General features: G+C 39.7%; 2 protein-coding genes across 4 annotated transcripts in view; one reads left to right on the top strand and one right to left on the bottom strand.

Moving 5' to 3' along the window:
* The window catches only part of Dcaf5 (DDB1 and CUL4 associated factor 5), a 97,118-nt gene that overhangs the window by 37,293 nt on the left and 34,035 nt on the right, over positions 1-25,790 (top strand). For 2 of the 3 annotated variants that reach the window (XM_048362913.1, XM_048362914.1), the window contains exon 6: positions 14,392-14,605. In XM_048362913.1, the coding sequence (XP_048218870.1) occupies positions 14,392-14,605 (214 nt within the window). Of the gene's footprint in view, positions 1-14,391; positions 14,606-15,178; positions 15,794-25,790 lie in introns of those variants that run through there. The other variant, XM_048362915.1, reaches the window with a different exon arrangement.
* Positions 13,499-14,063, bottom strand: LOC125363631 (cyclin-dependent kinase 2-associated protein 1-like). The gene has a single exon (XM_048362916.1). The coding sequence runs from the start codon at positions 14,057-14,059 to the stop codon at positions 13,730-13,732; it is 330 nt and encodes a 109-aa protein (XP_048218873.1). The 5' UTR covers positions 14,060-14,063; the 3' UTR covers positions 13,499-13,729.

Genomic DNA, 25,790 nt, shown 5'->3' with positions numbered 1-25,790 from the left:
AGAAGAAAGATATATGTATTCTGATTAGGTTGCTTTCTAGCTTTTAGGCCACATGATGGAGCTAAAGAATCAGTTTTGTTCACTAGAGGCCTTCATGCCCCTGTATCCTAAAATATAGTCATTATCAAACTTTAAGGAACTGATTAAAGTGCTTTTTCCTGAAATGTATACTGAAGATTGGATTATTGGTCTGGACTAGGATGTGTGAGTTTTTGGATTTTATATAAATACCACAAGTGACTTAGCATCTTTGCTTATCTTGTACAGTATAAGCATGGTTATTCAGAGGTTCATGTTGAATTTACTACCAAATTTACTTAGAGTCACTGTCTTTGGGCTTTAGGTCAGAGCTTTACTTGATCATTAACTACTTGCACCAAACATGGGAGGGGGAGGAGAATGTAGTAAATGGATGAGACCGAAAAACATGTCCCTTCCCCTCCCCTTTTTCTTTTTCCCCTTTCCTTTGCTTTATGGAGACTAAAACATAGGGCCTCATACTTGCTAGACAGGTGCGGTACTGCAGAGTTACATCTCCAACCCTGTTTTTCACTGGTTATTTATTTTTATATTGGTCCTGGGGCTTGAACTCAGGGCCTAGGCACTGTCCCTGAGCATTTTGCTCGTAGCTAATCACAGCTCCACTTCTAGCTTTTTGGTAGTTAATTGGAGATGAGAGTTTTATGGACTTTTCTGCTCAGGCTGACTTCAAACCTCAGATTGAAGCCGCCTGAGTAGCTAGGATTACAGGTATAGGCCACCGGCACCTGGCCTTTTACTGGTTATTTTTAGGATACAATCTTACTTTCTGCTTAGATGCACATCTGATCTGTGACTCACTCATCCTTCTTGTCATTACTGAGATCATAGACATGTGCTACTACATTGAGCTATCTTCTTTTTTTTTTAATTTAATTTATTTATTAATTGAACACAAATTTTTTTGACAAGGTGTTGTGCAAAAAGGGTACAGTTACATAGCAGGGCAGTGTGTACATTTCTTGTGATATCTTATGCCCTGTTTTTCTTTCCCTTCTCTAGGTCAGGTAGACGTATATACAATATACAATTTATCAAGAACATATACAGTAGCCACGTGGCCAAGCCCAAGAAAATTCGCCTAGGGCTTTAAATGTAATGTTGATATTAGACAATATGTCGACAGTAGACTTACATGAACGTACATACATAGCTTTTGAGCTATTGTATTCCACTGAGAGGTCGATTTTTGACTTTATATGTTGAGTAGTTGTTTGGTTTTAGTTACATACTGTTGGGTCGCTGCCCCAATCCTGTGGGAAATACCATTTGACAAGCAATTTTTGGTTTCACAGACCTGGTCTCTACTGTCTCTCCGTCTCCCTTTCTTAACAGTCATATATCAGGGAGATCATGCCCCTTTGTTTTCTGTGTTCTAGGCTTGTCTCGCTCAACATTATTTGTTCGAGTTCTGACCATTTCCCTGCGAATAACAATATTTCACCATTCCTAATCGCTATGTAGTATTCCATTGTGAATAAATACCATATTTTTTGGATCCATTCATCTGTGGAAGGGCATCTGGGTTGTTTCCATATTTTGGCTATTGTGAATTGTTGAGCTGTCTTCTTGTGGAGATGGATTCTCAGACTTTTCTTCCTTGGCTGGCCTAGCACCATAATCAGCCTCCCATATAGCTTAGGATGACAGGCACATGCCACTATACCCAGCTATGGGTTGAAAAGAACTTGGGGTCTTGTGGACTTTTCTGCCTGAGCTGGCTTAAAACCAGAATCTTCTTGATTTCAGCCTTCCAAATATCTAGGATTCCAAGCATAAGCTACTGGTGCCTAGCATGTGTTTTTATTTTGTTTGTTTGTTTGTTTTTTCCTTTAAAACAGTTTCACTATGTTTCCCTAGCATCCTTAAACTCACTACATAGTTCTAGACTGGCTTGAGCTCAAGATCTGCCTCAGCTTCTTGAGTGCTAGAATTGCAGGTATTTTTTTGGAGACAATGTCTTACTAGGCTACAGCCTAGCTCAATATGTCTGTATTTATATTAAAAAATAGATTTTGTTGGCAGTCAAATGTCAGGAACCATGTGACCCTTGGTAGAGCTTTTTTTTTCCTTCTTCTTCTCTCTCTCTCTCTCTTTTTTTTTTTTTTTGCCAGTCCTGGGGCTTGGACTCCGCGCCTGAGCACTGTCCCTGGCTTCTTTTTTTGCTCAGGGCTAGCATTGTACCACTTGAGTTATAGCTCCAGTTCTGGCTTTTTCTATATATGTAGTGCTGAGGAATCGAACCCAGGGCTTCAGGTATGCAAACACTCTACCAGTAGGCCATATTCCTAGCCCCAAGCTTTAAAAAAAAAATCGACATGAATTTTATAGACGGAGGCTTATGGTTAATTAGATAATTCATTTAACAATTATTTATTAAATGCTTGGTATGTATATGGCATTGTTTAGGCACTTGGGATGCCCAAGGAAAAGATCCAAGAGTGAGTGATTTTTGTGGAAAAAGACAAATAAGGAATAAATGTAATTGGGTTCATGATTCAACATGTCTCTGGCCCCTTGGTTCAGGATAAACTGAAGTATAGGGAGCCTAGGTAGCAAGATCTCAATGCATGAAATCAATGCAAGTGGTCACAAGTATTTATTGAATACAAAAAATTACAGAACTGAAAGTCTGCATTGTATATAGTCAATAGTAAACATTGTTTAGCAAATTTATGCTAAATAAATGTGGATGTGCTGGATACAACATAAAATCTATTATAAAGGGTTACTTTGAAAAGTGTCTATGTGGGCATTCATGTATTGCACCAGAGGTGATTATTTTCAGTGAGTATCTGCTTTTCCTTATTACCCAGTCTCATCAGTCAGCAGTTTGAAGAATTTCTTTCCTTGGCCTTCTCTTGTTTCTAATTCATTGCATAAGAGTTCTTACAAACTACCAAATTGTAATTTTTGTTTCCTGACCCTTTTCTGCTTAGAATTTGTTTTTCTAGACTGATCTTTTCCTCTTTTAACATTCCTCTAGCTTTGTAGCATTGTCAGTGTACCTGATCTCAGTTTTTCCTCCTGACTCAGGGACTATCTGTATACCTGCATGTCTTTCCACCCACTCCTGTACTGTTAGTGTTGCTGTAGCAACTGCTATCTCAGTCTCCCTCCTTCCCCTAGTTTTTCTTTCTTTTTTTTTTTTTATTTTGCCAACCACTGTTCATTGAACTTTCTCTCCTCAGCTTTTTACATGGAGGTCAGGGCTGATGCTATGTGAAATGATGATTAAATGACTGCTTACCAAATGCTTCCCTGTTTTACAAAGCTGGGCCAGGACTCAAGGTCTTTGCATGCAAGACAAGGACTCTACCATTGTGCTACAACTCCAACCTAAAGAGGGGTTGCATGAACCAGGCTATCTGATAAACTCGTATGACCACATATTGAATCCATAATCCTGTAAGAAAGTTACAAGTGTTCCAGAAAAATTGTGTTATGTACCTCATAATTCATTTTGAGATGTGGATCTTTCCTGTGTAGCTTTTGGGATCTCTATGCCAAAAGCAAAAACTAGGCTCTAGGATACCAGCTTTAGACGTGTTTCTTTTATGGGAGGTAAAGATACCACTGCCGTGCCTACTGTCTATATACTTAATGGACATGGCTTATATGCCATTTGGCTATGTAAAGAAATTTGGCTAGCCCGGCACCAGTAGTGCACGCCTATGATCCTTGCTACTCAGGGAGGCTGAGATCTGAGGATCACGGTTCAAAGCCAGCTCAAAGCCAGCCTAAGCTGGAAAGTATGTGAGACTCTTATCTCCAATTAACCTCTAGAAAACTGAAAGTGGTGCTGTGGCTCAAGTGATAGAGTGTTAGCCTTGGCCTGAGGAGCTCAGGGATAGTGCCCAGGCCCAGAGTTTAAGCCCCAGGACCAACAAAGAAAAGGAAAGGAAAGGAAGGAATGAATTTGGTTATGTAAAGAAATGTATCAGAATTTAGTCAGACTCTACTTCCAACCTCAGTCAAATTTAAATTTCTGGATATTCAAAAAGTATAATGAACTCACAAATATATTCCAGGCAGAGAAACTTAATGGTGAATCATGTTCAGGTTATGACAGTACATTTGTTCAGTCACAGATTATAATGTGTTTTTTTCAGGTTGGTTGTCCAATAGTTGTGATTCTCTTTAGGGAAGTTTCAATCTGGGACTGAGGATTTTACTGTTTTAGAAAAACAGAGCTGGACACACTCATACTGGGGTGTTTCTGTAGACCTAGTTACTTAGGAGATTGAGGCATGTGAGCTTCAGAGTTTGAGGCCAGAATGGGTAAAAAAGTAAAGACTTCTACTTAAAATGAAAACAAACTAGCAAAGGCCAGGTTTTTTGGCCAGTTTATATAAAAGAGATGATTGCTGGTGTCTGGCCCATGCCTGTAATTCTAGCTACTCAGGATTCTAAGATCTAAGGATTTGTGGTTTGAAACCAGCTTGGGCAAGAAAGTCTGTAAGACTCTTATCTCCAGTTAACTATCAAAAAAGCCCATAGTAGAGCTGTGGCTCAAGTGGTAAAGTGCTATCCTTGAGCAAAAAAGCTTAGGGACAGCCCCGTACCCCCCACACCCCCACACAACGGTTAAGGGATTATCAGGGCCTTATCCCTGAATGTGCTCACTTTTTAACTAGTATGTTAAAAAGCATGTTCTAGGATTCATATTCTTTAAAAAAATAAGTTTATATCAGTTATACAGAGGAGGATTTCATGGTGATATTTCTACAGATACTTAAATATGCTTAATCTCATTCCCTCTGGGACCTGTCATATTTTATGCATTGCGTTTTAGAGTATAAAATACCCATGTTCCTTATAAGTCATCTTGTCCTAAAGCAGAATCTAATGAGATATTGCCCCATCCAAAGAATCCACCTTTGCCTCTATTTTTGGTATAAACTAGTTCTGATGTCTGAGTTAGAATAGCAGTGCCTTGACTTCTTAAGGAACTTTCACATAGAAACTATGAGGAAATGCATGCCACTGGGCTTTGGGAAGTCTTAATTGGCACCATGAGACCATCAGTATCAGATGAATTACTTAGGGATTTATGGTAATCTAGGTTCATAGAATCTGAACTTGGAAGCGTTTTCAATTCCCTGTATTATGCTGGACATGATACTCCCAATCACTTTCCCTGGAAACAGCCTTGGCCTTTATTGCTTTTGTTCCAAGGTCTTAGCCTTGGCTAAATACTTTAATACCACTAGAGTCATAAAGAAGTCCAAATGAGATTTTTTTTTTGGACCTCAGACAGACAGACAACTACAAGCAAACAAAACACCAGAGAGCATAATAGTAAAGACTATTATGTTCTGAGATTGCTCTTATTTTTCATCTCAGGTCTTCCTCATGTTTGACCTTTGGACACTGCCTCCTTCATTCATATGTGTGTGTGTGTGTGTGTTTTTGTATGTATATGTGTGTATGTATGTTATGTGTGTGTGTATGTATGTATGTGTAATTTTTTTTCTTAGTCCTGGGGCTTGACTTCTAGGCCTGGACACTGTCCCTGACCTTTTGCTCAAGTTGAGTGCTGTACCTCTTGAGCCACAACGTTATGTCAGGCTTTACTGGTAGTTTATTGGAGATAAGAGTCTCACAGACTTTTCTGTCCAGGCCGGCTTTGAACTGAGATCCTCAGATCTCAGCCTCCTGAGCAGTAAAGATTATAGATGGGAGCCACTAGAGACTGGCCTAGGAAGGTATTTGTTTGAACTCGTTTCAACGTGCTTGACTGCTCCTTTCAACATGCTGCTCATGTCATTTGAGTGTGTAATGGCATCTATCAACTATCTTCAAGACCAGTATCCTGAAAGCTAGTCAAGATTGAGGCCTTTTTGTTGTATACTAGTACTGTCAGTTCTAGAGAATAATGAGACATTTCTTCTTTGAGGGAATGTGTTGAAGATAGGAAAAAAAGTTGCAGGCATTGTTGGTGGAATGATATTCTGATCTTTAAAGAAATTCAAGTCTGGGGCTGGGAATATGGCCTAGTGGCAAGAGCACTTGCCTCGTATACATGAAGCCCTGGGTTCAATTCCCCAGCACCACATATATAGAAAACGGCCAGAAGTGGCGCTGTGGCTCAAGTGGCAGAGTGCTAGCCTTGAGCAAGAAGAAGCCAGGGACAGTGCTCAGGCCCTGAGTCCAAGGCCCAGGACTGGCAAAAAAAAAAAAAAAAAAAAAAAAAAAAGAAATTCAAGTCTTTCTACTAATCAACATGAGACTGTAAAAACTTCCATGTTGTATAGTTAGCATTTCATTGGGGGGAAAACTTGTTGGTTTTCCTTTTCCCCACCCCCAAATTCCAAAACAATCATGTTTCTCAAAGTGTTGTTTGAAAGTCACCTGTGTAATAGGGTTGTCTGTTAAATTCAGACACCAGGGCCCACTCCCTAGGTTGGGCTTGAATACCTTGGTGTGAGATCCTGAGAACTTAAAATTTAAAACACTCTAGATGATTTTACTACTACCACTAAACTTGATAGCATCTTACCATATAGCCTAGGCTAGCTAGCTTGGGGACTGGCAGTCCCAAGCCTCAGTATCCCAAGTGCTAAGATTATAAGCATATAAGCATATGCTACTATATGTGGTTACAGATTTATTTTCTTTCTTTCCTTTCCTTTCCTTTTTTTTTTTTTTTTTGCCAGCTCTGGGGCTTGGGACTGAGGCTCTGAGCACTGTCCCTGGCTTCTTTTTGCTCAAGGCTAGCACTCTATCTCTTGAGCCACAGTTCCTCTTCTGGCTTTTTCTGTTTATGTGGTGCTGAGGAATTGAACCCAGGGCTTCATGCATACCAGACAAGCACTCTCCTGCTAAGCCACATTCCCAGCCCCCAAGATTTCTTATGTATATTAAACTTGGCCATGAACTTTGGAATCTTTGATATTATCTGAGACAAATTGCTCATCTTCCTGATGTACTAGATCATCCTTCTGGCTAGGGTTGGCTAACTTTAAACCTCCTGCTGAGAAGTTACACTGATCCTTTTTTTTTTTTTAGATTGTAGATGCCATTTCATCCCCCTTAAAGGAATCACATATTTTGTCCACAAATGAAATATTCAGTGCTGGTAGCTGCTGCTCTGAACTTAGTAACCTGAGCATTTTAGGAACAAGATTCCTGTGCATTTCTTTGTGTGAGAGGCCACTGTTCTCTGCTCAGAAGCATAGGCAGAGAAAAATTAGTGACTATCCTAGAGTCTACAAACCACTATATTATAGCCAGATTACAAATGAAGAGTCAGAAAGCTTGGGTGGGGATGTAGAATGAGCCCACGCGGCCTGTCCTAGGCAGACTTTTGTATAGCTCTGACGAGTAACATATGGAAAGGGCATTTGCCAGAGGACTAGATTCCTGACAGGCTACTTAGGCTGATGCAAACATTGCTGCTATGGCTGATGGGGCTTGTATGACTATTGAGTCTTGTTTCTACCTCCACCCTTCCTCAGTCCTACAGATGTAGGTTTGTTTGCACACTCTGTGCTGATACTAGATTGAAAGCCTCTCATTGTTTTTGAGCTCAGTGTTTAGATAACACACATGCCTGAGGCCTCCAGGGCAGCCTGTAGAGGAAATGACTGGGCTCTTAATAGCCCTGTCATTTATTCTCCATATGGGAGTGAATATGGCTTGTAACCAGGACCATTATAGGAGTATTTCTCTGTAGGGATTATGATTTGGGGACCATAGGAGTACTATGCTTCTCTTCTATGTCTAAGAGTTCTAGGGATAGTTTTATAAGTCTTCTCTCTCTTCTCTTTCATTCTACTCATAAGAGCATTATAGGCTGTTTTACCCAAGCTCTTGTTTTCATATGCATCTGTAATACCACAGCATTCTTCCCTTTAGTAATAGACTGGTTTGTGAGAGTGGGAGGCACAGGGCTGACTGTGGTTGGTATTTGTGCAGGCTGTTTTTGTGACCTCACTAGGTCGGCAGCTATCCCTGTACTTCTTAAGGGATATTTCCTGTCTTGTTTCTTCTTCTTAATTTACCCCCATCACTTTCTTTAGGGAGGGAAGAGCACAAGAAGGAAAAGAAAGAGGAAACAAAAAGAAAATACATTATCTTTTCTAATAGAATGTAATTCTTTAAGCTTTCACTTAGTAACATGCTATTAAAACTTCCTCCTTGCTGGGATACTGATTGGTTATATCTTTAATCTTAGTTGCTTAAGGAGCTGTGATCTGAGGGTCAAGCTAGCTGGAGCAAGAAAGCCCACAGACCAGTTAATCACACACACCAAAAAAGCCCGAAGTGGAACTGTGGCTCAGGTGGTAGAGCACTAGCCTTGAGCAAAAACTCAGGGATAGCACCCAAGCCCTGAGTTCAAGTGCTGGAGCAGTGGATATATGCTGTGTACACACCCCCTCCCCCCAATAAACAAACAACAGAAACAAAACTTCTTTAAAAACAGTATCTTTTAAGCTCTAATTTAGGTGTCTTGAGGACTTTGCTAGGTCTTATAATTTCTAGAATTTATAAACTATTTTCCCTCCTCTAAAACTACTGGGGTCATTTACTTTCCATGACAACATTGTCTGTGTGTGAGTAAATCATCAGTTCTGCCAGGAACTCCTTTTTGTAGTATTTCTGATACACATAGCTAACCTCACTTTCTTTCTTACCAGTAACTTAGTGTTCTAAGAGCTGAACATGAAAACAAGAGAGAACTTGGTTATAGCATGAGTAGTAAGCACTCATCCTTCTATAATATAGGGTCTGGGCACTCAAGGATCTTTACTTCCAGAAAGATAAAACACATGGAGACAGCTCTTTCTTTTAAAATGTGTGTTGTGTAATTGTTACTGTTTGTGGCCATCCTAGTTGCCTGTAATATTGAAATTATCTTCTGTGTCATCAAAAGAAATACTAAGGACTATACTGTGTAAACTGCAGCAGAATATTAGGTGAATCAGAATATATTACTCCCTGGTGAAGCTAAGGATAAATGAAATCATATATATTCACCAAAGTATATTTCAAAACTAAATATAAACTTGGGAATATAGAGGGAAGCAAGTCACTTTTCCTTATATTTTTTCATTTATTATTATTATTTTGTTGGTCATGAGGCTTGAACCCAGGACCTGGGCACTGTCAGTGAGCTTTTTGTGGGGAGGAGTGGAGGTAAAGCCTGAACAGGGGTCCTGCATACTGTCCCTGAGCTCTTTTGCTCAAGGCTAGTGCTCTACCACTTTGAGCCACAGCTCCACTTCCAATTTTCTGGTGATTAATTAGAGATGAGAATTTCATGGACTTTCCTACTGGGGCTGGCTTTGACCCTTGATCTTTAGATCTCAGCCTCTTGAGTAGCTAGGATTATAGGCATGAGACACCAATACCCAGATGTATTTAACTTTTTTAAATGAAATATTTACCTTCTGGTTATATCATGGAATACAACTTTTTGTCAATAGATTAATAATTCAAAAACTAAGTGTTTGATATGCCTGTGTGTGCCTGCATGCGTGTGTGTGTGTGTGTGTGTGTGTGTTTGTGTCTGTGTCTGTGCGCGCATGCATGTGCTCTGCCTTGAACTCAGGGTCTGGGTACCACCGTTCCTGAGCTTTTTTGCCCAAGGCTGGTGCCCTACCACTTGAGCTGGTAGCTCCTGCCTATATTCCTAGCTACTCAGGAGGCTGAGATCTGAGGACTGCAGTTGGAAGCCAGCTGTGGCAGGAAAGTCTGTGAGACTTACCTTATCTCCAAGTAACCACAAAAACCCAAAGATTGAGCTGTGGCTCCAGTGATAGAGCACCAGCTTTGAGTAAAAAGACTCTAGGACAGCACTTAGGCTATGAGTTCAAGCCCGGGACGTCCCTGACATAAAAAACAACCTGAGTCTAGAATAAAAAATAATGTTGTCTATTGTTCTCCCTCCGACATTTGTGTTTCTAATACAAAAAAATAAGTGTATCACTTAAATGCCATCTATGATTAGCCAGTTGATGACTTCTTGGAATTCTGACAAATGTCTCTGGTTATACACTTAGCTTAAGTAACAAAATACCTAATGATTTTGGTCTCTCTTTTCAGTTTTTTTTTTTTAATATCCCTTTCTTGAAAATTCACTTTTGGAAATTTTAAGGACTTCATATTTTAAGTAATTTACATCAATATAACAAGGAGCCCTTCTTACCCTAATTATTGTCTTCTAACAAACCTTATTGATACATTACATTCTCAATGGAAAAAGAGACACCAGTGTCTTGCTAATGCATAGTATGTTCTCTCTCTCTTTTCTCTCTCGGTGACAGTCCTAGGGGCTTAAACTGAGGTCCTCACACTCTTATTCTGCGTTTTTTTGCTCATGACTGGCACTCTACCACTTGAGCGTGTCACACCTCCACTTCCAGTTTTTTTTTTTACTTTTTTAATAATTTATTTATTAATTAAACAAATTTTTTGACAAGGTGTTGTGCAAAAGGGGTACAGTTACATAGTAGGGCAGTGTGTACATTTCTTGTGATATCTTACACCCTGTTTTTCTTTCCCTTCCCTAGGTCAGGTAGATATCTATCTATCTATCTATCTATCTATCTATCTATCTATCTATCTATCTATTACACAGTGTACCCAAAACAAATACAGTAGCCTTGTGGCCTACGCCAAAGGAGATTCATCTAGGGCTTTAAATGTAATGTTGACAATAGAGTTTGCTTATCCTTGTCTTATATGAACGTACATACATACATTTTGAGCTGTTGTGATCCACTGAGAGGTTTATTTTTGGCCTTTATATGTTGAGTAGTTGTTTGGTTTTAGTTACATAATGTACGGTCGCTGACCCAAACCTATGGGAAATACATTTGACAAGAAGTTTTTGGTTTCGCAGACCTGGTCTCTACTGTCTCCCCCTCCCCCCACCTTAACAGTCATATATCAAGGAGATCATGCCCCTTTGTTTTCTGTGTTCTAGGCTTGTCTCACTCAACATTATTTGTTCAAGTTCTGACCATTTCCCTGCGAATAACAATATTTCATTATTTCTAATCGCTATGTAGTATTCCATTGTGCATAGGTACCATATTTTTGGGGTCTATTCATCTGTGGAGGGGCATCTGGGTTGTTTCCATATTTTGGCTATTGTGAATTGTGCAGCAGTAAACATGGAAGTGCAGATGTCTTTTTGATATCTTGGAACCTGTTGTTCAGGCTAGATGCCTAGGAGTGGTATGGCTGGGTCATAGGGTATGTCTATGTTGAGATTTTTGAGGAACCTCCATACTGTTCTCCAAAGTGGTTGTACTAATTTGCACTCCCACCAACAATGGAGAAGGGTTCCTTTTTCCCCCGTACTCCCTCCAGCATTTGTTGTTGCCTGATTTCAGAGTATAGGCCATTCTAACTGGAGTGAGGTGGTATCTCAGGGTTTTTATTTGCATTTCCTTTACTGCCAGGGATGTTGAACATTTCCTCATATGTTTCTTTGCCATTTTTATCTCTTCTCTTGTGAAGTCTCTCTTTAGCTCCTTTGCCCATTTCCTAATTGGTTTACTGGGCTTGGAGGGGCTTAGTGTTTTTAGTTCTCTATAGATGACAGATATTAGGTCTTTGTCTGTTGCTGTGCTGGTAAATATCCTTTCCCATATGCTTGGCTGTCTTTCTAGTTTGGTGGCTATGTCCTTCGCTGTGCAGAAACTTTTTACTTTGTAGTAGTCTCATTTGTTGAGTCTCTCCCCTATTTGTTGTGCCCATGGAACTCTATTCAGGAAGTTCCTTCCTGTGCCTATAAGTTCTAGCGTCTTTCCTACTCTGTCCTTCAGTAGTTTCAAGGATTCAGGTCTGATGTTGAGGTCCATGATCCATTTTGAGTTGATCTTGGTGCATGGTGATAGACTAGGGTCTACTTTGAGTTTTCTGCATATGGCTGCCCAGTTCTCCCAGCACCAGTAGTTGAAGAGGCTATGTTTATTCCATTGTATGTCTTTAGCTCCTTTGTGGAATATCAGCTGACTGTAAGAGTGTGGTTTTATTTCTGGGTCTTCAATTCTAATACATTGTTCTTCAGGTCTGTTTTTATATCAACACCAGGCTGTTTTTGTTATGATGGCTCTATAATAGAGCTTGAAGTCTGGTATTGTGATACCTCCTGCACTGCTTTTTTTGCCTAGAATTGCTTTGGCTATTCTAGGTCTTTTGTTGTTCCATATGAATTTATGGGTTGCTTTCTCTATTTTAGTGAAGAATGTAGCTGGGATCTTGATGGGGATTACATTGAATTTGTATAACAATTGGGGCAATATGGCCATTTTCACTATATTGATTCTGCCTACCCATGAGCATGGGAGGTCTTTCCATCTCCTTGTGTCTTCTTTGATTTCCCTTTTTAGATTTTTATAGTTCTCATTAAATAGATCCTTCACGTCTTTAGTTAGGTTGATCCCTAGGTAATTTATTCTTTTTTTAGCTACTGTAAATGGTATTATTTCCATAATTTCCTTTTCTGCTTGTATATTGCTGGTGTACAGAAAAGCTGCTGACTTTTGTGGATTGATTTTGTATCCTGCTACTTTGCCAAAATGGTTTATTAGGTGTAGGAGTTTGGGGACTGAGGTTTTTGGGTCCTTCAGATATAAGATCATGTCATCTGCGAATAGGGATAGCTTGATTTCTTCTTTGCCAATGTGGATCCCTTTGATGTCCTCCTCTTGCCTTATTGCTATGGCTAGGGATTCCAGCACTATGTTGAAAACCACTTCCAGTTTTTTGCTGGTCACTTTTTTTGTTGGTTAATTGGAGATAAGAATCTCTTGAATTTTTTTTTGTTAATGAAATTAAGCTTTATTACATCAAGTAATAAATACAAAGATGCAAACAGTTTTAGTCTTCCAGATGTTTTGATCAACATACAGTACGTGTGGAAGTGAAATGTACACACAGGCAGTTTGAAAATGTTCAGGGCGCTTTTCAGGTTTGGTAGGTTGCTCCTTCTTCTGTATTTATAACTTGTGCATTTTTAAGACTGACTTCAAAGCACTAAGGGTCATGCAAATGCTTAAGCAGAAAAGAATTTCCAGGAAGCAGAATCTACACAGTATGGCAAATGGAACCAGCTACTCCACAGTGGGTATGCATTAGAACCAAGTCCTCAGAGGGTAGGAGTTTATGGAAAGGAGCAAAAGCAGTTTCAGTGATGTAAATTTAGTCAAACAAGATTAAAGGGAGTCACTGGTATCTTGGGGGCAAACAAGTTTGCTGTGAAGGGCTGGGAATATGGCCTAGTGGCAAGAGCGCTTGCCTCCTCCTACCCATGAAGCTCTCGGTTCGATTCCCCAGCACCACATATATTGAAAACGGCCAGAAGTGGCGCTGTGGCTCAGGTGGCAGAGTGCTAGCCTTGAGCGGGAAGAAGCCAGGGACAGTGCTCAGGCCCTGAGTCCAAGGCCCAGGACTGGCCAAAAAAAAAAAAAAAAAGTTTGCTGTAAAATAACTTCACATGCATTTCTCAAATCAGTGCTTTAAAAACAACAACCCTGAATCATTTGTAATCTCTTAAAATGCAAATTCTAATTAACTGAGAAATCTTTTCCCATTCTTCAAGACCAGGTTCAGAGCTCAGTGAACCAAAGGAGAAAATACTAAACTGTTAATCATTTTGAAAACAAGAGTTTCATTAGATCAGGAGAGCCGCTGTGCCTGCTCCTCTTGCAGGGGGCTAGGATCTGGCATTCCGTTAGGTCTTGGCCAGGCATTCCCGAACCAGGCCTCCAGCTTGAATGATGCCTCGCTTTAGTCTCTCCATGGTGCTCTTGCTCCCTGCGTAGGTGGGTCTGATCTCATTCCCCAGCTCTTCAATGATGGCCAGCAGCTCTGCATACCTGCTCTGGGGCCCCTGACTGCTCCCAGTTTCCTGCGTGTAGCCCAGCGAGGTCGGCCTGTAGTCACTCAGCAGCTGGCGGTACTGGGAGGATGCTGCCATGCTGGTGGACGGCAAGTGTACGTTCCCAGCGGCGTTGAGGGCGGCAGTGGGCATGTGCGCGGCCAAGTTGGGCTTGTACCACATCCCCGCGGGCGGCGGGTGGCGGGCAGCGGGCGGCGGGCCCCGCATCCCCGCGCCCCACGTTCCCGCGCCCCACGTCCCCGCTCCCGTCCTTCTTGAATTTTTTTGCCCAGGGTTAATTTTAACATCAATTTCAAGATCTCTGTCACCTGACTGTTTAGGATTATAGGCATGAACCACCAGCACCCAATGAGGTATTCTCATCTTTAGACACATCAGCTATGGCAAATTTTTGTCTTATGATATAAACATCTTGGACACGAGAAAAAATTAATTCATTGTAAATTCTCGTCTAATCAGTCATATGTTTTCCCCTTGTGCTTTCTACCTTCCAGTTCTCTCCTGCGCTATGGTGGCAACCTATCTCTCCAAAGTGCCATGAGTGTGCGATTCAACAGCAATGGGACCCAGCTGCTGGCCCTACGGCGGCGTCTGCCCCCTGTGCTCTATGACATCCACTCACGCCTGCCCGTGTTCCAGTTTGACAATCAGGGTTACTTCAACTCATGCACTATGAAAAGTTGTTGTTTTGCGGGAGATCGTGACCAGGTTAGTACCTCCTGCCCCATAGATACTTACATCTTTCTGTACTGGTCTTTTTAGTACCATATCAAATAGAAACAATTGAGAGGAAACAAGAGTCTTGAGACCTTCTGACTTCATTGTTTGTTTCTCTATGTCTCTGTCTGTGTCTGTCTGTCTGTCTGTCTGTCTGTCTCTCTCTCTCTCTCTCTGGTTGTCCTGGGATTTGAACTTGGCCTGATGTTTTCTAGGCAGGTACTCATTGTGAGTTTCTTTGACCAAATTGTCAGTGCATACAAGATACTTTCAATGCTGACTATGTGTTGTTGTGTTTTTAAACCCAGCTCCACTGCATTTATGAATGGATACTTAATATTCTCTGAATGTGGCATTTCCAAAGAAAGAGAGTCATGAAAATTAGCCTACTAGTGAAAGACAGTTTCAATTTTTTCATATCAAACATAGTAGGGAAGCATAGCATCTAGGACACATGTACATAGGGTGGCTGGTTGAGATGACAACTTTTTCTTGGAAGAAATAAGCTGAGCAGCTTTGTTTGATAGAGAGCCAGATGCTAACTCTCTTTGTTTTTACTACTAGCATCATAACTGGGACTATAGAATTCTAGCAGTGAATTCCCAGCCTTTTCTTAGTGTCACTGAAAGTGGAGATACTGAGGTTGGTTTAAAGCTGGTAGTTTAAAAATATACTTGATATTCTTGAACTTGTCTTGGCCATAGAAGTTCTAAAGTTTTGTGTCAATGGTCAATTGAATTGGTCTTAGTATTTGATCTAAGACAGTACAGAGAAAGACTGACCAAGTAGACAAATAGACTTTTTTCTTCTTCTAAAAGATAATGAATCTTATTGCTAGTCCTTATTCCTAGACTCTTGTTTTCATCAGCAAGATGTTTTCTCATCTTTGGGCTCTTCAACTATGTCAAATTTGATATCTATTTTTTACCAGCTATATAGAGTCGTTTATGGGCTAGAGGCATAAAGGAAACAATTATTTGAGAACTTTCCAACACTTTGCTTTTACAGTTAGAAGTTAGAATTTTTCTCTCTGAATTGCTAGAGGTTCCCTAATACTGTAGTTTAAAGATGAGTGGAAGCCGGACACCAATGGCTCATGCTTGTAATCCTAGCTGCTCAGGAAGCTGAGATCTGAGGATTGTGATTCAAAGCTGGCCAAGGCAGAAAAGTCCCTGTGAGACTTACCTCCAATTAACCATTCAGAAACCGGAAGCACTATAGCTCAAGTGGTAGCCTTGACCACAAAAGAGGCTTAGGGACAGCACCCAAGTCCTGAGTTCAAGCCCCAAAACAACAACAACAACAACAACAACAACAAAAAGATTAGTGGATATAGTAGTTGAACTGATTTGCACATAGGTAAGTGAAAATTTTCTTCTTAACACTTGTGAGATAGAAACTTCCCTTTTATGGATAGAAAATACACATTTAAATTCAAGATTCATATTCAAGTTGGAATTCTAGGGCCTACTTAGCTGAAATCCATATTGGAGACCATTAGATGGTCTTGTTAATGTCTTCTTGGGGAGACCAAGCAGCCTAAATGACTTAGTTATTATTGGCCTATTTGATTGATTGTTTCTTGAGTGGGGAGAATCAAGTTCTAGAGAGGAAATGATCACAATAAAGCATTTAATTATCTGTTACATAGAATGGCTGTTGTAGCTTCTTATAGCTGTGGAAATGGCAACTAAGTTGCCTCTTTTCCTTCATTCTTCTTTATTTTATTTATTCATTTGTTTGTTGGCTGGTCCTAGGGCTTGAACTCAGGGCCCGAGCGCTGTCCCTGAGCTTTTGTTGCCCAAGGTCAGTGTTCTACCACAGCTATATTTCAAGTATTTTTGGCAGTTAATTTGAGATGAGAGTCTCAGACTTTCCTACCCTGGCTGGCTTTGAACTGTAGTCTTCAAGATCTCAGTCTCCTGAGTAGCTAGGATTATAGGTAGGCATGAGCCACAGGTGCCTGGCTATTTTTTTCCATCTTTTGATAACCTGTTATGCATGTGGTTCTTATTTTACTGACTATTCAAGAGCATTCATTAAATATAATAGTTCATTAGACTTTATTGCCATGAACATAGGCAGAAGGAAAAGTAAAAGAGATAAAGGAAAATGGATATTGATATTATATTTTCTCAGACTATATATATTAGCAGTCAAAGCCTGTCTTCATGGAGTTCCTATAACACTCAGATCAAAGGCCTGTGAACAAAATGTAGAGCACATAGGCCATGGTTTTTCAACCTCAGCATTGTCAACATGTTGGCTGTGTGAGTTTGCTCTGTGGGATTGTCCTGTGCCATTTAGGATAGGGTAATACTATCCATAACCTCTCCCCACTAGATGCCAGTATATCATCATTCTTAATTGCTTTCCAGGCAACCCCAGGTGTTTCCAGACATTGCCAGGTATCCCCTGGGACAATACTGCCCCTGGGACAATACTGCCCCTGGTTGAGGACCTTTGATTCAGATTATAATTACCTATCTTGCCCAGAAGCATTTAGGGCAGATATTACCAGAGGCAGAGCTATGAAAGGTATATATCGAAGACATAGTTGCTTTTTTTTTTTTTTGGCCAGTCCTGGGCCTTGGACTCAGGGCCTGAGCACTGTCCCTGGCTTCTTCTCGCTCAAGGCTAGCACTCTGCCGCTTGAGCCACAGCACCGCTTCTGGCGGTTTTCTGTATATGTGGTGCTGGGGAATCGAACCTAGGGCCTCGTGTATCCGAGGCAGGCACTCTTGCCACTAGGCCATATCCCCAGCCCCATAGTTGCTTTTATCTTGCAAGTTTTATGTGATGATAAAGACATTGAGTGCCTTTTGATTTTTCTCTATTCAGATTTGTGACTTTTGTCCTAAAAGAATTTATGGATATAATGTACTCAGATAAACGGCACTGGCTTTTGGTTGCATTAAGTGGTTTTTCTTAGATGATGGAGGATGCAAAAGATTATTGACTCTAGCTTTTGTACCAGTCAATTACTCTTAAGTCTGCTAATATTCTCCATATAGATTATTGGATCTAATTTAGGAAATAGGAAGCATAGAAATTTATGTTTGGCTTTTCTGTTTACTCCTTTAGGGATTAAGAATTGTCGCTAATTTATGGTCATCTTGTCTATTCTGGTACACAGTGAAAGCACAATAAATATTTGTTGAAGTGACTCTCATCTCTTTAGTCAATCTGTGTGGCATTTTCTGGACCTATATCTTCTCTTACTGTAAATTAGAATTGATTGATATCACTTTTCCTAGTCAACTTCCAGAGGACTTCAGTTGCATGAATTGAATAATGGATTTACAGTGAAACTAGTTCACTGAGCTTAGAGTTCTAAGGGTTACATGAGAGGCTAAATTTATTGTCTCAGTCCTGGAAGGTGTTTTTTGAAGGTGTGATTTATAGGCACTGATTTTCCACACACAGGGCTATAGCAGCAGCTGCCACAGTTCAGTATGATCTGCACAATGTATATATTCTTTTATCTAGTCCAGACAGGAAATTTTTATTGCTTTCATATTCTAAAGCCTACCCTTTCTTTATATTGATATTTACTTATTTGTTTATTTGAAATAGGGTCTTAACCATGATGTCTAGTTCAGCCTCAAACTTGCTATCTTCCCATATGAGCCTACCAAGTAGTTGAGCTTACAGGCATGGTCTTTATGTTTGACCTTGTTCCTTTGAACTCTGAGAACATCCACTATCTGAGACTCATTCTTTGTAACTTTTCATTTAGTCATAGGCTGTGTAACCATCCTAGAGAGGAACTGAGAATTTTCATAATAGGAATGAACACGGACAAGAAAAGAAGTAACCCTATCCATCTAAGATAGAAGATAGTCTTCTGACTTTTAATTACAAGTCATTATTCAGGCCACACAAATGGATCCAGATATTATGTCAGAGATCCTATACTTCTTTTTTGACTGTGCTGGGTTCCTAGATAATTTGTTAGTTTCAAAATTAAATTAACACTAAAAAATTAGGCTCAGGGAGTGAAGTATGAAATATGATTAACCTTTATCTTCTCTATGTCCACTACCATCACTGTAGATGAATTCTAATCATGGAGCTATTATAGATTATTTTGTACAAACTTTCACAAATGAGGAGGTTAGGTATACTGGTGCCATATATATAGTGAGTTTATAGCCCAGCCAGGATTTGCTTCTCATAGGGCTTGAACTCTGGGCCTGGGTTCTGCCCTTGAGTCTCTCTGTGCTCAAGGCTAGCACTCTACCACCTGAACCACAGCACTACTTTCATTTTTTTCTGTGATAAATTTTGGAGATAAGAGTCTCATGGGCTTTCTTGCCTGGTCTGGTATTAAACCATGATCTTCAGATCTCAGCTTCCTGGTAGTTAGGATTATAAACATGAGCCCCAGCGCCTGGCTCCTTTCCTAGTTTTTACTGAACCTTTTATCATGTTTTTAAAAACAACACAACAAAACTTACTCCCAACTTTTTATTTTTGGTGCCAATCCTGAGGCTTGAACTTGGGGCCTAGGTGCTATCTCTGAGTTTTTGTGCCTAAGGATAGTACTCTAATACTTTGAGCCACTGCACCATTTTTGGCTTTTCAGTAGTTAACTGGATATAAGAATCTGTCTCATGGACTTTCCAGCATGGGCTGGCTTTGAACTATGATCATTAGATCTCAGCCATGTGTATGAGCCACCAGTGCCCAGCCACCCCTCCCAACTTTAAGAAAAGGAAGTAAATGTTTATCAAAAATTTACTGTTCACAGTATGATATCATGGGGGCTACCAATAAAAACTAAAGGCTTGAACTCTCCCCCCTCCCTTTGACACAGTTTCTTACTATGTTGTCCAGGCTGGCCCCAAATTTCTCAATCTTTTGAGTAGTAGGGAATATATGCATGCCACTAGGCCCAACTCCTTGAACTTCTGGTTTCAGAATATAGTGAGAAATCTTGCATTAAAATAACATTCCTAAACTGAGCACTGGTGGCGCAAACCTGTAATCCTAGCTACTAAGAAGGCTAAGATCTGAGAATCATGGTTCCAAACTAGCCCAGGCAGGAAAGTTAATGAGATCCCCATCTCCAATTAACCACTAGAAAACTGTAAGTGGAGCTGTGGCTCAAAGTGGTAGAGTACCAGCCTTAAGGGAAATAGCTCAGAGATAGCAACCCAGACCCTGAGTTTCAAGCCTCATAACTGACCAAAAACAAACAACAGCAACAAAAACCATTCCTCACGGGTGGAGGCTGCCTAAACCCAAGGGTTCTCTTTACTTTCATAAAATGCTTAGATTTTGTTTTGTTTTGTTTTCCCTGAAGCTTGACTGGGTACACTTTTGTATTCTAAGCTTTACTCTCAGTGGTTCTCTGTAGCTTCAATGAGTAAACCTCTTAATGGAGTTTAGAAAGAATGGGTGTTCCACCTGCTAGCATTTCTGGTGCATACTTGTAAGACTGAACTTGGCTTTTGTTCTCTCTTTCACAGTTCCTTAAATGGGTCTTGTCCTACATTATGATTCTAGCTGAGCAGTTCAGGCTTCTGGGAAGTCATCTCTCAGACTAGTGTCATGTGTGCCTGGAGATGAACAGGCTGATTAGTTTAAAATCTTCTGCTCTAGTCTCATCTATTATTAGGTCTGCTAGTCCTTACATCTTGCTGAAAGAGGGATGGGAAAGTTGTTTTTTGTTTGGTTTTTTAAGGATTCTTCATTGGATTGTCTGAGTAGTGGAATTTCTTATACAGGCTTTTGTTTTCATCTTGACAAATAGCAGGCAAGACCCCTAAAATCATGATAATGAACTCATTCTACCTCAACCCCAAAAGGCTAGCTTTTACCCTATGAATCCAACAAAATGGCCTTGAATATGAGGCCTGGTCTCAGACATTACATCACCACTTAGCCTCTCTGTGTTGATGGAGTATGGGCAGAGCAAAGGGGCAGGAATGCACCAGTAAGTCTCTCCAGGCCAGAGAAGTGCCCTGTAAATTTTATAGCTTTGCTTTTTTATACTTCTGTTCAGCCCTGATGACACCCATTTAGAGGGAGGGGCTCTGGAATGCCATATGTTATCTGAAATAAAAATATACTTTTACTAGTAAAAAAATTCAACATTTGGGATTCATCTTTTTAATTTGTTTTGTGGCTTGTGCTATATATACGTGTATATGTACACACATGTGTGTATATATATACGTATATATATATTTAAATCATCTTAGACCTTTGGATGTAGTTGAACTGGAAAGGTTTGGCTCTTGCTATGAAAATGAAGCCTAGAGTAATTTGAAATGGATGCTCTAATCAGTTGTAGGATTAAACTCAGTTTCTTGCTTATAATTGTGCCCTCTTCCTCATAGACATACTGCCACCCGTGTTGTTGAGATCAAGTGGTGATATGGTCTCATACAAGCTAATAATGAAGAGCTAAATACAGAATGTTGTAGCAGAAGAATTTCTTGTAAAATAGACTTTTTTTTTAACAAAGAAAGGGTAGATTGAAAATAACTTGTTGCTATACATGGTAGTGCACATCTGTGATAACAGCATTTGAAAGGTTGAGGCAGCTGTATCATATAAAATTTGAGGTCAGGCTGTGTTACAGAACAAGATCTTACCTCAAAAAAATAGAGAAAGAAAATAACTTGTTTTTTATATTAGCCATTTCAAACTCCTTTTGAACCCTGGATCTCTTTGAAAGTCTAAAAGCTATAAATGGTCATCTCAGAAAAATGTATATCATTAGGGATTTATGAAACTCCAGGAACCTAGGGTCTCAGGTATTATCAACCCTAGATTAAGATATTCTTCTTGGATAGGAATATCCTTTAGTCCATTTGCTGGAAAACTTTTGGAACGTAAAAGTCATAAAAAGTATATACAGCTCTTTTCTGATTTATAATTGGCTGAAAAGGAACACTAAGAGACCTGGATTTCTTTTTAGGTTAGGAATAAATAGAACTAATATAATCTGGTCCATGACATGATAAGTTCTCCCCTGAAAAGAAGTATGGGCCCCAATAGGAAGTAGACATTAATGAAGTAGGATGAGTTGTTCTACCTGCCCTTCTCTACCTGCCTAGTCTCCTTAGTTAGATATGACTTTCAGTAGCTTTGCCTCTTGTTTTGAGTGTCTTCAGGCTTTGGAGATAAATAAAAATACTATTCCTTCCTCAGAATGCTTGGAGGATTTTGCTTGAGTATAAATACTCACAGATGGACTGAAGCAAGTGATACCACCTCCTCACTTCTCAGTCCCCACATGCCAAAACCAAGACTACAGAGAGCAGACTGGATACTGAAGGCCATTTGGTTGGTGACCTATCAAACTAAGCCCAGGTTTCCAAAATGCAGTCTGTCAAAGATTCATCTTTAAGTAATGCCAACTACATTGTTATAGCAACTGTTTATGATTTAGAATCATTTTTTTTATTCCTTTCCTACTGATTATTTGACTGTTATTGGCTACCATTATGGAATATTTCTTTATTAATAGAACTTTGCCTACTCAGAGCCCATAAAGGTTGTTTATTTTAATAACCCAAAGGATTCCAGGAGGCTAATGGAGCTGAAATGGCAAGTGAGCCAAAGAAGCAAGAATAATGTAACTTAGCATGCGAAAATAGTATTAATCTAATGGGTATGCATATTTGCATGCTTTCACTGAGAACCAGTGGAACGTTCTTTTACCACAAGTAAAATAAATACATGGTTTTGCTCATTTCCAAAGAAAATTGGCTCTGCTTTCTGTGGATAATATTTTTGGCAGCTCATAAAATTTGGGCATAAATGATAGGATCAAAGGTATATTTCATCCCAATTAGCAAACCTATCTAGATATGGTCTTCTAGAGAACACATCACAAAATTGTTCCATCATATTTTTTTTCCTCTGACAAAAGGTCAGAGGGGAAATGAGTTATGTTTTATTTAAATGTTAAATAGCAGTCTCCTCTGTTACTGATCAAACTACAGAGCCATCTGGTTTTTCTATGTTAGTCAATATAGTTAATTAGACAGGCATGCCATTTATTACAGAATAATTAATCAGTTACTGTGGAAGGAGCCCGTAGAGAGAACTGTAAGTTGATCAGTATTCAGTGAATAGTAACTGATTGATATATTTCCTTCTCTATTAGATATTTGAGACAATCAAATTCTGTGAAAACATGAACATCACAACATACTTTCATGCATATATATACATGTGTATATATACACATGAGAGTATATCCATCCATTTGTATATGTATGTACATATATATGTATATATACACACAGCAGTATGTCTGTCCATCTATAGTCTGTCAAGAGAGCAGTGAGTTATTTCTGCTAGAATAGGGCCTGTTGATATAGATTCTGACTTACTGTTGGCTTCTAAATTATTTCTTTTTACTCAGATGGGGGACATTTTTGTTCATATATATGTTTCTAAAACATACAAAGCTTTTGTTTGGTTTTGTTTTTTTGCCAGTCCTGGGGCTAGAACTCAGGGCCTGAGCACTGTCCTTGGCTTCTTTTTGCTCAAGGCTAGCACTCTACCACTTGAGCCACAGTGTCACTTCATATGTGGTGCTGAGGAATTGAACCCAGAGCTTCAAGTATATGAGATGAGCACTTTACCACTAGGCCATATTCCCAGCCCCCATACAAAGCTTTTAAATGCTAGGGACTTCATAAATGTGTCTTTCCTTTGGTTTAAATAAAGGTATTAGAGAGACATAGTTTGCACTGCTTGCTATGGTACAATTTGCTTTTTTTCCAGGAAGCTTCTCTGTCAATCTACCTGTCTGTCTGTCTGTCTGTCTGTCTGTCTGTCTGTCTGTCTGTCTATCCACCTCTCTATCCATCCATCTATTGTTGGTTGCTGGGCTTGTACTCAGGGCCTGAGCCCTGTTCTTGAGCTCTCTTGCTTAAGGCTAGTGGTCTACCATTTTGAGCCACAGTGTCACTTCTTGCTTCCTTATGGTTAATTGAAGATAAGAGTCTCGTGGGCTTTCCTGCTGGGACTGGCTTCAAACTGGGATCCTCAGATCTCAGCCTCCTGAATAGCTAGGATTACCAGTGTGAGCCACCAGTGCCCAACTAGGAAGTTTCTATTTAATAAGCATCTCCCCTTCTCCCTGTGGTAGGCAATATACAGATGATTTTTTTAAACGTCAGACTACTAAAAGTTTTTTCATTTTCTGGACTTTGTGAGTTTCATTGGGTGTTTGTTTATCTTTCAAAACACCTTGCAAAGGGAGATCTTTCTAGAGGGTGTATTACTTAAGAGACACAGGGGGCAGGAGTTCTTGGAGGGATTGTTGGGCATTATAATAGTATCAGAAAGTACAGGTATTACTTGAGTGGCTGTTTTCTGCAAAGGTTAATGGACTGACTGACAAAGAGAAAGAGAAAGAGAGAGAGAGAGTGTATGTATGTATGTATGGTTTCTGGTGATGGTCATAGTGTGTTTTTTCTTGACGGATCAAATTAGTATTTCAATATAAACAATGGATTAAAGACCAGAATGCTCTAGCCTCATGTTAACTCTACTTAAAATGTATAGTCTATATTCAGATCAATGAATGGGTTGCCCTCTTAGAAAACAAAGTTAACGAACAGTTAAGTGGGTCAGAGTTTAGCCAGCTAGAAAGGATTGTGCTCGTTTTTATATTGGTATCATTCATTCATCTTGCCCATGAAGTCTCATTAAAAATAAGTAACTCTCCTTTGATCCCAAGTGCTTTATGAATTTTCTGCCTCTGCTTCAACTCAGAGTATTGGGGAAATGTGCTCAATTGTCTAAAATAGAGTATTTGAAAGTCTCTCTCTCTCTCTCTCTCTTTGTGCTGGTACTAGGGCTTACACTCAGGGCCTAGGAGCTGTCCCTGAGCTTCTTTGCTTAAGGCTAGTGCTCTACCACTTGAAACGCAGCTCCACTTCTGGCTTTGGGGGTGCTTAATTGGAGATAAGAATCTCATGGACTTTCCAGATTTTCCCACCCTAGCTGTCCTTGAAACAAGTCCTTACATTTCAGCCTCCTGAGTAATTTAGTTTAGTTTTTTTTTTTTTTGTCTTTTCTTTTTTTTGGTACTGGGGATCGAACCCAGGGCATTGCACTTGCTAAGCAAGCACTTTGCCACTGAGCTACATCCCAGCCCCTCCTGAGTAATCTAGGATTACAGGCATGAGCCACTGGTGCCCCACCTCTTTCTCCTTCTTTGGAGTCCTTCTGGTTCTGCCCAGTTAAGATACAAGGTAAAGATTTTTATGAAGTAAGTTTTTAATTTATGGTTTTTACTCTGTGCTCTAGAAGAAAAAATACTAAGAACTTAGAAAATGTAAATGAATTCTTCATACTCATGTCCCTAACCACTCATAAACTTAGGGTCTTGGTTTTTAATTTTGGAGATTTATTATTTTTATAGTTACTGTTTTGGTTTTGTGAGAAACAGGGTCTCTTTGTGTAGCCTAGGCTGCTCTAGAACTTACTGTATAGCCCAGGTTGGTCTCAAAAACTTGCTATCCTCCCATGCCTAACAGTATTTGTTTTTGCTAAAACTGAGTAGTCATTTGTAGGTGTTTATACAATGATGCTCTATTTATTTATATAGTTAGTTTTGAGAAGATCTTGCTGTGTATCCAAGGATATATGAATGAGCCTCAAACTCATGATTTTACTGCCTTAGCTTCCCAAGTTGCTGAAATTAATAGACATCCGCTACTCTCCGGGGTGTGAAACTTAATTTTATGGTTAGTTTGAATAATTATTGTGTTTCATAAGATTTAATTATGTACTTTGAGTTTCTTTTGGTAGTGATTAGCATAGAAACTTTTGTCTTAGCTTTCTTACTCATTTTTTCTTACATCCCATAACAAAATATTTGTGAGATGGCCCTCCAAGACTTCAAATGCCCCATTGCTTCTCTTTAACAATAACCATTAGCAGGGTTCACTTAGGCTGGAGGTGAATCAGCCCAAGTCCGAGAGGCCATGACTGTTTCAATATGCTTTAGGAGAGGAATCTGTCCATCTGCTCTGGGGATGTTAATGTAGCTCCTACCTAGCTTACTTTTAATCATCTTTACTTTGGCATAGCTTAAAAAAAGAGCTTCAAATGGTAACATTTTAAAATAATGCAGAACTCTATGGCCCCTCCTAGAATGTACATAACTTGCCCTCTCATTTCCTTCAAGGCTCAGCTC

This window comes from Perognathus longimembris, chromosome 14, assembly GCF_023159225.1.
Source record: "Perognathus longimembris pacificus isolate PPM17 chromosome 14, ASM2315922v1, whole genome shotgun sequence".
Lineage (NCBI taxonomy): Eukaryota > Metazoa > Chordata > Mammalia > Rodentia > Heteromyidae > Perognathus > Perognathus longimembris.
The sequence above is the reverse complement of the archived record's forward strand: the minus strand, read 5'-3'. Positions and strand labels throughout refer to the sequence as shown.

What these genes read in the sequence shown, in the direction of transcription:
- LOC125363631 (XM_048362916.1), bottom strand. Translation starts at nt 14,059, where the DNA reads ATGTGGTACAAGCCCAACTTGGCCGCGCACATGCCCACTGCCGCCCTC.